The sequence below is a fragment of the Durio zibethinus genome, chromosome 23 (assembly GCF_047325235.1).
Source record: "Durio zibethinus cultivar Kanyao isolate XHJ-2024 chromosome 23, ASM4732523v1, whole genome shotgun sequence".
NCBI classification, from domain to species: Eukaryota; Viridiplantae; Streptophyta; class Magnoliopsida; order Malvales; family Malvaceae; genus Durio; species Durio zibethinus.
This window is the reverse complement of record NC_143184.1, coordinates 9,796,223-9,808,978: the sequence shown is the minus strand read 5'-3', so window position 1 is coordinate 9,808,978 and position 12,756 is coordinate 9,796,223. Positions and strand designations below refer to the sequence as shown.

The following is a 12,756-nucleotide window of genomic DNA, read 5'->3' as shown; positions in this document are numbered from 1 at the left end:
ATATAAATATTTATTTATAAATGTTAAATTATAATTAAATGATAATTTATACATAATATATTATAAATGATTTTATTCATCTAACAAAAATCTAAATCTTTTTAAATTTTCAAGAATTATAAAAATCTTTTTTTTCATTAATTTTTTTTTCAATTTATTTGTTAAATACTAAAAATTTTGTTATCGTTTTTTTCTTGTTTGATAAAAAAAATCAAGAATCAATATTTAAATAATTAAAATTAATAATTATTTTTATCATAATATTGATTAAGTAATATATATATATATATATATATATTTGATTGAACAAGATCACAACTATTAGTTTTGTTATAATCATTTGCTTTTTATTAATTCTTATTTTGACACAAATATATTGGACTAATAATTATTTCTATATGATAAAAGGGAAACAATAATGTTTTATGTTATGCTTTATTTTTTTTTTGAAATATTTTTTTATTTTTAATTATTTTTAACATAATTGATAGAATTTTTTGTGAGTTAAATATGGTAGTGATCATCATTTTTCTCATATTATTCATTGTAAACAAAGAAATTTAATAATAAAAAGCATAGCAAAAGGAAACAAAAAATATAAATTTACATATTAATTTATCAAGATTAAATATACACAATAATAAAAGCAAATATGTTAATAAATTAACAGAGAATAAAAACATTGAAGAAATGAATAAAGCAAAAAATATATATAATACAAAAAGTTCAATCTAAGCAAAATTAAAAAAAAGTCATGGACTAAAGAGAAATAAATAAATTGACCAAATATAAAATATAAAAATATTTGAATTAGAACATAAATAAAATATTATATTTATTTTAAAAGAAAAAATATATTTTTGTCTAATTTTTTTAATCAACATTCAAATATCCTATATTTTCATATAAAGATATAAGCTTTTATTACTTTAAAAATACATATTTTCTGGTCAATAATTCATCAACTTATCTAAAAGTATTAAATTTTAATAATTTATAAAATAATTTTTAATTTTTGATAGATTTTGATTTGAATTTAAATAATTATCTAAAAATATTAAATTTAAATAATTTATTAAATAAAATTATTTGGTAAAAAATAAAAATTTATTAAGTATATATATATATATATATACTTGGAATTGCCATTAAATTTAAAAAGAAAAGGTAAATTATGATTTAATATATTTGAATTCAAATCTTATGCAAAAATTTCAATCCTAGATAGATATTAATTTTAATTTAAATAATTATCTAAAATATTTAATTTAAACATTTATTAAAATTTTTTTATGATAAATAAAATAATATAAATATTATCTTATGTGTTATTAAATAAGATTATCCTCTTAAATATTTATATAAATAATTTTGATTATGTAATTTTGTATGTTGTAATATAATATATATATATATATTAGATTAAAAATATTTCATAAAAAAAATTAAAGTAATTTTAATTTTAATTCAGGAAAAAAAACCAACTTTGGGGCAGTAGAAAATATAAAAACGAAAATTAAACCAATTACTTGAACAGTATCGGTTTGTAAGTTAGTGGGGCACACGGCTTCCGCACCCTTACGTACACTTTCGGCTCTGCTGAAAAGAAAGAATTTTTTGTTCTCATTTTTGCGATCAGTGAGGAAAAGAAAGAGCAAAGAGTAAAGAGAAAATGTCCGGAGAGATTGAAGAAGACGAGGGACGACGTCGTCAAAGGAAGCTTGAAGAAGCTCTTGAAGTCAAATCCCTTCGCCGTATTATTAGTGCCTACCTCAAGTACGTTTTCCAGTTCTCTCTCTCGCTTTTTCTTATTATTATTTTTGTTTGCCTTTTTTTTTTTCTCCCGGGAATCCTCGATTAAATTTGATTAGATTCATTTTTTTTTGTTTTAATTTTTTAGGAAAAAAGAGTAGCAAAAAAAGATAATAAATTTTTTAGTGTGGTTCTTGTTTTTGAATTTTGGATACAGTTTCATCATAGTGAAGTATAATCCAATGCAAAATATAAAATAAAAATTGAATTTTAATTTAAACTGAAAATGATTAGCATGAAAGAATGGATTAATTTGTGGTACTTAAAGCTTAAAGTGAAGGTGAGACTGAGATATTGTTGATTATTGTGATTTGAAGCATTTTCTTGTAAATATATTGTTTTCCATTACAATGGGTATGCATGTTTACACTCCCTTTGGTAGGAAGAAAAGAAAAAGTTTTAATCTAATGGTTGAGATACAAAATAGCACACCTTGTTAGGAATCTTAACCGTTGGATTAAAAAGTTTTTCATCCTTTCCCCTTTCTATTCTTCCTATCAAACATAGCATAATAAGTTTACTAGTTATTTAATATACAAATTCTGTTGTTATTATTCTACATTTGCTTTTGGTTGCGAAACTCTGCTTCTTTTAGCCTCTTTTAGGTTGTTGCTTTTGCTGTTTTGCCACTTGCTAATTGTTATTTGCTTGTTACTTCTTCAAAAAAAAAAAAAAAAAAAGTTCTAAAAGGAAAACAGAAATTATATATTAGATTAAACGTGACTTAACATAAGACAATTAAAACATGATTGTTTTATATAAAACTAAGAAAGTTATGCACCGCCAATGCATAGAATAATAGTCGTAAAAGCAAAATCAATAAATTATACAATAGCTTTTAATTTTCCAAAAAAAAGTTACGTGCTTTAATATTTCAAATGCACTTTTTACCTTGTTTCCAGAGCTAAATCAAGTATTAAAGGAATAACCAAATCTTAAATGACAAAGAGGGTTCTGTCATTCCTGACCACATAAACTATCAATGATCTCTACCAATAGACAGTTTCTAACTTTCTATCCCAACCCTCTTTCTCTTATCAATGATATTTTTCCTATTCTTGCGTGGACAATTTATGCAGTTATCCCGAGGCTGCAGAAGAGGATGTCAGAAGATATGAAAGATCTTTTAAGAAGCTTCCACCTGCTCACAAGGTGCTCCCTCTTGCTTGATTAATTGTTGAATTTACTTTTTGCTGCAACTGATCTCTAGAAAATTGAATACTGTTGACTGTTATCTTTTACAGCTATAACGTTCTCAAGACCTTGTTCATTATGATGATTAGCCATTATATTTTGAGAAAAAAAGGGAATCTAAAATAATAGCACCTTTCTTTGTTAAATACTGGGATTAGGTCTTTTTAGTTGTTAAGGAGGTGTAACCCTTACCTATGACTCTAAAGCAAACCAAATAGGAAATTTTATTGAAATTGACATTAATAAATCCTTTTGAGAATTGAGCTCGTGAGCTTCACATTTAGACAACTGTAGTGATGGATACAAGAATTTTCTTTTAGGAAACATTTGATAAATGTGCTGCCATGGCTCAGAACCTGAGGAAAGTGCTTGGGACAGCTTGGTGTAACATTCAATCTAGCCATAACTGACACTTCCATAATTTCATGCATTGAGGATGAAAATGTGCCTCCCTATTGCTATGAAGTGAAGGGAGCTTGGCTGTTGTCTTAATTGCTGCTGTTGTCAAGGGTGACAGCAAAGGGTATTTTTGAACTCAACAAGAGAAAACTGAAAATTAGGATACTTATCCTGAATGATGTCATGGTTTAAGGGGAAGATTCTTGCTACAATGCTAATTGTCAAAAAAAGGGGGGGAGGGAAGCAAGAAGGAGAAAGAGGAAATGTTTGAGTAATTTCCTTAATTGGAGTAAGAAAATAGCCAGGCATGCCTATGGAGAATAAATGTCTATGTATCTGTCTCAGTATCCCAATTGGGTTTTTGCCATTTGTTTCATCATACTTTACATGAAACATTGCTTGGAAATGTATATAATATTGTCATTTAACATTCTTATATGCTGAAAATCTTCAGTAAAACAGCAACTTTTTGTGCAAAGCTGTTCTCCTCTTAAACGGTTACCTTCCTTATCCTTGCTTTTTTATGACCTCAATTTGTTTTTGTACTTTTCAGGCTTTATTGCCCCACTATCCTTCAAAGTTCCAAAGTCTGAGAAGGTAATTTTCTATTTACTTGCTTTTTGTGGTTTAATAATCTGGTTTCAGTTTATGTTGCCTTAATTGTGAAAAGTTGCTAAATCTTGACATGAAACTTATTTTGATTGGTTACTCTAAATCATACCTCACTGAAACCTTTGCAAAAGTACAAGGACTAGATTTGCTTCTTTTAAACAATTTGTATGAGTGCAAGGACTATATTCATACTTAAACCTTTTAGCGAAAAGAAAACTGTTGTGTGGTGTGTCCCAATTAAAATCTGTTTCGACACCTTGACAAATTATAATTTCTTGCATTTATTGCTGCAGGTGTATTTCTATGAATGCATATTTCATATTTAACATGCTTCAGGTGCGTCACAGTACATTTCTATTTCTCCACTAGTTCACTCTTTCTGAAGAGGTGAGATAATTTAGAAGAATATATACTTGGCTTGGAATGCTATAATAATTATTTATTTTTTTGGCAGGCATTTGAACCTCCTTTAGACATGAGCCAGTATGTGGATATTTGTGAGGATTCACATCTAGAAACCTTTGGAAGTGAGCATTGTCACTCTGAGGAGGGAAATGCTTCCTCTTGTCGGTCTGCATCAACCGGTGGAAGAATGTGTTGTTCCAACCATGCTCAATCTCAGGAAAGAAGCAGCATAATGAGCAATCCAACAGCAGATGTGACTACTCATGAGCTCTTTGCAACATATAATTAACTGTATTTGCTTGTTTAATGAATAATAAATATCCAAACTCCTACATATGATTGGTTCTTAATTTGTTTCTTTTTCATTTAGAAATTTGACTTTTGTAGATAGCTGCAGGAGGTGCAAAGTGAACATCAACATGAGCCCATTTCTGGAAGCTGCGCTGGAGAAGTGGGAAATGAGAAAGATATAGTTGAATGTTGTGGAATTGATGTTGCTGATTCTAATGGGAATGTAATACTTTTTTTATTCTTTTCATACTGTTTATCTTTCACCTAGAAAAACAAGGTGTTGGATGTTGAATAGGTGAAAATTCAGTTTTGTATTTGTAAACAAGTGCTTAAAGATGCAACAAGTTAATTAGCTGTGTTGTTTGTACCCCAAAAAAAAAAAAAAAATAGGGCTATGCCTTCTGATATATCATGGTTTCTTTCCGGCTGAGCATTGGCTCAACTGGTTGGTGCATGATTCTCTACTTGAAGAGTAAGATTCAAATATCCCCTTCTACAAATAAAACATGATTTCTTTCCCCAAATTTCCATAATTACATATTTCTTTGATATTCAGGGCTAGAAACTTTATGTTGCTTTACTGTCTATGTCCCCTCACCCCATCCATTCCCCTTTTCTTTTTTCTTCCTATTTTATGAGACCTGTAAGCCATTTTTTTGTGTGTATAAACTTGGCATTGTCTGGAATAGTTACTGTTAATTTAAACAAAATGCTTTGGTGCAATGCATACAAGTGTTAATACAGACACAACTTTAGTGATCATTGATGGGAAGTTTCCCTTTCTAGAGGGAAATAAAGATTAAAAACGAATTTAGAATTTCTTAACTACTGTTTGGAGACAAGTTGAGGCTGGATGTATGAGAGATGATGAGGGCTGCACGGAGCCCTTTATTGATGTCGTATCAAAAGATGTCTTAGTCTAATGCTTTGTTCTTTCCCTCTCGTGTTTTTGCCAATTTGTTGGTTGGTAATTTCTGAAACACAGAATACTGCAATGTTGCTGTATTTGAAGAAGCGAAAGAAAGTAACAGCAATGATATTTTAACTTCCTTCCAATTCTTGTTTTTTGGTGGATTCAGAAACAAGAATTCCATGCACTTTTTTGTCACCAATGTCTATAATTTTTTCAAGTATGATATAAATCTATTTGTTGTTTGCTATTCTATCCTAACTATCACTGTCTGTCTGGTATTAAATTCAGGTTTTTTCATATCCACATGACTGGTTGGATCCATCATTGCAGTTGAATGTTCCATTGGTTGATGTTGATAAGGTATGTTGGTGCTCTTGCTGTTGATTGTTGAATTGAATTGTTAGTCTGAAGAATTCTTGCACAACCTTATCTTAATTCATTGGTTTTATCTTATGGGGATGACTTATTCTGACTTGCACTTTGCTGCCATAGTAAGAAATTTGGATTTGGAATGTTTGGCATTAAATAGGTTTAGTTGTCTGCAGGAAGGGAATAATTTTGAGAAAATCTTTGATAAATTTATGAGTGGAAAGAACCAGATATATAATCCGGCTGGTTTATAATGTCATGATCAAATCACATAATGTTGGTAAGGAAAAGATATAACTTGTTCTGGATAAACTGATTTGTTTGTGATTACAGTTGTTGTTGGAGAAAAGTAGAACCTTAGAAGTCTAAACATTAATACTTTGATTGGTACTTCTTTTCTTTTAGTTGAACTTTGATTGCTGCTTTTTGTAGAGTTCACATAAGGATATAGCATGAGACTTGCCTCCTTCCATTTGGGATTGAAACTGGGAGTAGCAAATTTTATAGGCTTTTTTTTTTTACCTTAAACAGTTTAGTTAAAGTCAATTTTACATGATATTGTGGTTCCTGTCTTGGTCCACTTAGGAGTTCCAGCGCCATGCTTTCTGCTAGATTAGTGAGTTCATATGCTTAGAAGGGTTTCTTCTTTCAGTCCGTTATAGTGGATTGCTTTCCTCTTTAACACCTTAGTTTTTAGATAGTGGCATAGCACAGTGCTTTTTGTGACTGAATCACAGTTTGTTTTGTTTAAAACTTCAATCGGCATCTTCAATGTCACAATGATGGCAACCCACCTGTTAGGCCTATTTAAGAATCAGTTGACTTATTTAGTATGGACTTGTTGCACATGTTATTAATGAGATAAAATATACGGAAGGATTGTAGTAAATTAGTAAATGTGATCCGTTTTTTGGGGTATTTCTAGATCAGTAATGTCTTTACTTTTGTTTCTGCTTTTTTAATGTTCTATAAACTAACTGTATTTACACAAAAAGTGTTTTAGTTCATGTCTAATTCTCTTATTTCTTCAGGTCCGTTGTATAATAAGGAATATTGCTAGAGATTGGGCGGCAGAGGTATTGCTTTTTCTATTTATTTTAATTGATTTTCAGTTTTGGAGTCATCGTGGATGATTTCAGGACAAGCTTGTTTAAGTTCCTTTCTGTGTGGTTCTTTTGACATCGGTGGAATTATTACTTTGTTACAGGGAAAGAGAGAACGTGATCAGTGCTACAAGCCCATTCTTGAAGAACTGGACACCCTATTTCCCAATCGCTGTAAGGAGAGGTACAATTCTTCCTCTGATTTGTTCCTTTGGACATAGTCTTGTCATACACCTCAAAACTTCTTGCTTTTTTCTTATTTAGTCCTGTCATACACTGCAAAACTTCTTGCTTTTTTCTTATCTAATGATTGTGATGATAGCATTAATTTTCAATTAGTGTGCAAATGCATTTTGTTTTCTGAGCATAGCAAACCATTAATATTGTGGTTATTTTGGGAGTAGTATTTTGATAGACAGCAAACTTCCTGCTTGTTTAAGAATCTAATGACTGTGATGATAAATTATTGTCATTTGGTATGTGACTGTGTTCTGTTTTACTGGCGTGGTAAAACCATATATTTTGTTATAACAGCCCTCCTGCATGTTTGGTTCCTGGTGCTGGACTTGGTCGGCTAGCCCTAGAGATTTCATGCCTTGGTATGTATTTTATGTCAACTTGTTATCGCTTTGACTTGACAGGGACTACTATTATGTTTAACATTTCTCATTTTATAAAACAGGTTTCATAAGTCAGGGAAATGAATTTTCATACTACATGATGATATCTTCAAGTTTTATTCTTAATCAGTAAGAACTTTACCTCTCTAGTGCATTTATGCATACTAGTGCCTCTAGGTGCAGATGGAGTTTCTGCTACATCTATCCTCTTCATTCTCCCAAGGGGCATAAACTGCCCTGCATTATTTATTTGTTCTATTTATTTTTCCAGTACTGTAACAACTGGACAATGGACAATATATCCTTGGATCCACAGCAATTGCAATTCACTTTCAGAGAATGATCAACTTCGTCCAGTATCAATACCAGATATTCATCCGGCGAGGTATTAAGCCATCGTTTGCTTCTGTGTTTCCCCTTAAATGCTTTACATGTTCATGTTATTTACTTGTCTTGAACCTGTTCTGTGCAATATGCCTTACAAGGCTTGCTTTTTCAACTCCAGTGCTTGGAAGTCGCTTTTTTCCATGATGATCAATTGTTGATTTATTTTCAATTTTTATTCTTTATGAAACTTCTAGTGGAAGAAAATGATCTATATTATCAAGCCTATGAGTAGCAAAGGCTTAGCCTATTGTTTATAAACCTATCAGCCTACAAAAACTTTAATGGACAAATCTTTATATTGCTGCTTATAAAACTTGTTGAGTCAGTTGATGTATTTATTTTTTCCACAATATTTATTGGACTTTCATTTCTCAGTTCCCATTGGCTTTTCTGGTTGCTGGCAGTGCAGGGATTACTGAAGGTTTTTCTATGTGTGGTGGGGATTTTGTTGAAGTCTACAATGACTCCAGCCAGATTGGTAAAACTACTGTCACTTACTAGGTCTATGACTTCTTTTCCCTACAACCTTTTGTTCCCTACATATTGTAATTGTCGTTGTATTGAATAAAAATGTTGTGCTGTATGGTGCTAATTAATTAGGCTAACTAAAATAATATATATATATATATATATAGTAGAAAACTTTTCTTTAAGACTGAGGCATAGTAGGACCACTGTCCTCAAAACTGATTGAAATGGTACTATAACATAGGTCATTTTGTGGCTGACAATTATCCTTTAGGTTTGCAATCTATCTTCTTATTGATACTCATCTAATGATGATACTAATCTGTGAATAAAGGAGATTGCCATGAGTTGGCTACATTCCACGTGAGGACTGCAGTATGGGAATTTTTTTCATGTATATATTGATTCAATGAACCTAATTTCCAATATAAGCTTAGCTCTTTGTAGTTAAGTCCAGTTTAATTTTTCTCATCCCAATGTTGATAGAAGAAAGTTGCATGTTCTGAGATTCTTCTTGAATATTCTGTAAAACATATTCACAGCATAGCATCCAATATTAGAGTAGGTTCATATCCTTTCCTTCACCATGAGTTGATGTCAAAGCCAATGTAAATATTGGTTTTGTGTGTCATTTGTATCTAGTTTCTTGGAGTAGAACCAACTAAAGATGGACTAGCAAAGGTGTGTGGTAAACTTACCACCCAAGAATTGACTCCATATATAGTTTAGAGAAGTGCATGTAATTATATGCAAGTTTAATGCATGCATATTTTTAGCATTTGTATGCAGATTTTAAGGTTATCTCTATTTATGGAGTGCTCCTATTTGTTAATCTCTATTTTACTTAATCAGAAGAGCCCTATGTAACCAAACTTTTAAATGCCTTTGGTTTTGTTTGCAATCAGTTGTTTTTGACTTTTGGTTCATGAAGTGACTATGAATAACCTATGTGAATGAAATTAGGTACAAATCTCTGAAATGGACATGTGTATGAGTAAAGTTTGTTCTATCGTTCCTAAGTTTTCTCGAAATTTGGTGTGAATGTTGGATGTAGGTATATGTCTGGCACATTTGCTTTCAATTGCTCCTAAGATTTCCCTTATATTTGGAGGGTCATATTCTCTTATCCATACATACTTTGAGGTGACAGATATGAATCTGATGTGGGTACTTAAAGAAAAATGAGTGGGACCAACATAGTTAACAAAGTTGACCAAAACCAAACTGATTGCTACCCTGTGCTAAAAATATTCTTATCACTCCATGGATACAAATCATGCTGTGTAGTTTTTGAAGCTAGGAATTACATGAACCTGATTTAAGTTTGTACTCGGAGCAAAGTGCATATTCTCAGTATGGTAGCCCAAGGTTTACTGCTTTTGATGCATTCTTACTTGTATGAAATGTTTGTTATATTTTTGCATTGCTATCAGTGAGTTTAGGTTGAAAATACAATTTAATTTGCAATGCTCACTTTCTCGTAGAGATGCTGATCTATATGTATATTAGCTGTACCATATATGTATATCAGATTGTTAAACCTAATGGAGTGTATTTATGCTGTCTGCAGGCGCCTGGGATGCTGTTGTGACTTGTTTCTTTATTGACACAGCACACAACATCATCGAGTACATTGAAATCATATCAAGAGTTTTGAAGGAGGGGGGAGTGAGTTCCTTACATTGAATACTGTTTATTCTGTTTCCTTCAGTTATATTCATTTTATCTTTCGCATTACTTCTGGATTGGCTTAAACAGTTGGTTGGATGACAGGTTTGGATAAACTTTGGACCTTTACTGTATCACTTCGCAGACATGTATGGGCAGGAAGATGTAAGTTCTATTGCAAGCACTTCTATGCCAAAGCACACTTATTGGCTGATATTATTGTTGCTCATCTCACCTCACCTATCTTCCTCCCTTACCCCTTTTGCTCGCTTTTTCCTCCTTTTAGGAGATGTCAATTGAGTTGAGTTTGGAAGATGTAAAGAAGATTGCTTTCCATTATGGGTTTCATTTGAAGGTAACATTCACACCCTCCTTTTCATTCTTCTTTGTCCCTTAAAATTCACTTAGTTTTGGCCAAGTACATCTTGCAGCAGATATGATTGATAAAGTAACATATTCATGACTGCAGAAAGAACAGACCATTGAAACAACCTATACCACAAATCCTCGATCCATGATGCAAGTAAGTTCTTAAACCCTGTTCTTTCGTAAATTCCCATTTTCTTCACCTTCTATCTTATTAAATCTAAATAGAAATGCCTCTCTTCTTCCTGTGTCGATGCCATGTTAATATGAATGCATATTGTAATCTGTATATCTCCGTCAAAGGGAGTATAATTTCAAAATCTGCTCATAATGAAACATCAGGCTTTCATGTTCTTAATCGAACAGTTCATCAGTGCCTCTTTGCCTATGCTCACATGCGCTTAGCTGGTCGATCACTTGCCTATCAAAGACGCCAAGAAACATCATACCCGAGTGTTGCGCTTATATGTTGCTAGAACCAGCTGTCTATTTTTAGATAATGCCATTTATACTGTTAATACAGTTAAATATAGAAGTTTGTGGGAGTTAATATGGAAATCTGGAAATTTTAAACATAATATAGTGAAACGTTATAAAAATAATAAAAAAGAAAATTTCACAAAAGCAATACGATTTAAAATTTTAACAAAAATTGTATATAAATTTGATGAAAAAAATGTTTTATGTTTGGTGTGTCGATACGAATTACGATATGATAATTTTTATATTTTATATATATTAAATACAAAATAGACAGATAAAGATAGATATATACAAATTGTTAGGTTTACTCACAGTGTACTGATTACAATGTTCTTTGCAGAACCATTACCATGCTGCATTTTGGACAATGCAAAAGAAAAGAACTTCCACAACATAGCATGGGAAAGATGATATGAATTCCTGTATTACTATACTCCACGTCCTGCCCCTCTTTTTTATTTTAATTTCTACCTTCATGATGCCTCTGGCCAAACTGGGGTTAGAAAGAATAAGATGGAGAAAGTTAAGAAAGTTGAATGATCTTTATTATTATTTTTAATGCTTTGTTTTTTTGTTTGTTTGTATTTTTTTTAAAAAAATTTATTATAGATTTTAGGATTTACTTGAATTATTTTCAAGTAAGTTGTAGTATAGACAAATCCATGATTTTTCTTTTTTTTTTTGGAAAATTTCAATGATTGGAATTATTTTCGGAAAAAAAAAAGTGAACTTTGAGAAACCAAATAGTACATTAAAATGTAACAAAACTTGAAAATATGCATTAGGAGATCAATTAGGCATGTCTTTGATTACCTCAAAAACAACTTCATAAGATTTTCAATTTTTCTTGTACCCATATGATATAAATAAGGAAGTTAATAATTAATTTTTTGAAGAAAATAAAATTAATAAATTAATATAAATATTGAAGTGAAACATGGGTCAAAGACATATATCTATTTAATGAATTTAAAATCTTTACCGTTAATATATAAGATAATAATTCAAATTTATTAAAATTAGTTACAATGAAAAGCAATTTTCTTATTTAAATATTCTCATTAAATTTGTAAAAATTTTCTTATTTAAATAATCTCATAGTTTTGGATGTAATTTACTTTCTTATAATTCTTTTACATATAATTTAGGCTAATATTTTTTAATTTTTAATCTATCTTTAAACTCAATTGCTTTTTACTTAATTAATATAAGAAAAAACATGATTGGTTTAGGTCTTTTTTACCCAACAACTTTTAAGAGTCTAATGAACAAGTATTTCTTTCTCTTTTTTTTTTTAAATTTTAATTTATTTTTATTCTCAACTCGTATCTATTTAATTAATTTGAGAAAATATTATTAACCTAAGTTTTATTTTAACTCTTAATTTTTAAAAATCTAACAACCATATGTATCATTTAAATTAATATTCAATTGACATATAAAATAAATTATTAAATTTGATATATAAATTAACAAACAACCGATAAATTATATGATATAATTAAATAATATTTAATATGAAGTTAAATAAAATTTGAATTTTAAATTTTAAAACTACATTCTTGTTACCATGAAAACTTGTTACCTCAAAATTTTTACTTGAAAATTGTAAATTTTAACAATTTGGGTATTCTATCAACAAAAAATATGTTTACGAGAGAGAAAA

The 12,756-nt window shown here is 30.3% G+C and overlaps 1 protein-coding gene across 6 annotated transcripts; it reads left to right on the top strand.

The window, feature by feature from the left end:
- Nucleotides 1-1,576: 1,576 nt before the first annotated feature.
- On the top strand, nucleotides 1,577-11,718 carry LOC111314583 (uncharacterized). 6 transcript variants are annotated; one of them, XM_089752548.1, is made up of 18 exons: nucleotides 1,580-1,776; nucleotides 2,892-2,964; nucleotides 3,959-4,002; nucleotides 4,311-4,353; nucleotides 4,472-4,675; nucleotides 4,820-4,936; nucleotides 5,915-5,986; nucleotides 7,027-7,071; nucleotides 7,203-7,282; nucleotides 7,633-7,697; nucleotides 7,781-7,847; nucleotides 7,990-8,103; nucleotides 8,510-8,583; nucleotides 10,144-10,241; nucleotides 10,347-10,406; nucleotides 10,528-10,596; nucleotides 10,711-10,764; nucleotides 10,950-11,185. In XM_089752548.1, exons 1-18 carry the CDS (start codon nucleotides 1,673-1,675, stop codon nucleotides 11,010-11,012), a joined length of 1,446 nt encoding a protein of 481 aa, XP_089608674.1. In that variant the 5' UTR covers nucleotides 1,580-1,672; the 3' UTR covers nucleotides 11,013-11,185. The 6 variants fall into 6 exon arrangements, 4 of the variants coding, with proteins under 4 accessions (XP_089608674.1, XP_089608673.1, XP_022771808.2 ...); XM_089752547.1 differs by having other exon boundaries at nucleotides 4,814-4,936; nucleotides 10,950-11,184; XM_022916073.2 differs by lacking the exon at nucleotides 10,950-11,185 and adding an exon at nucleotides 11,431-11,718 and having other exon boundaries at nucleotides 1,583-1,776.
- Nucleotides 11,719-12,756: the final 1,038 nt, after the last annotated feature.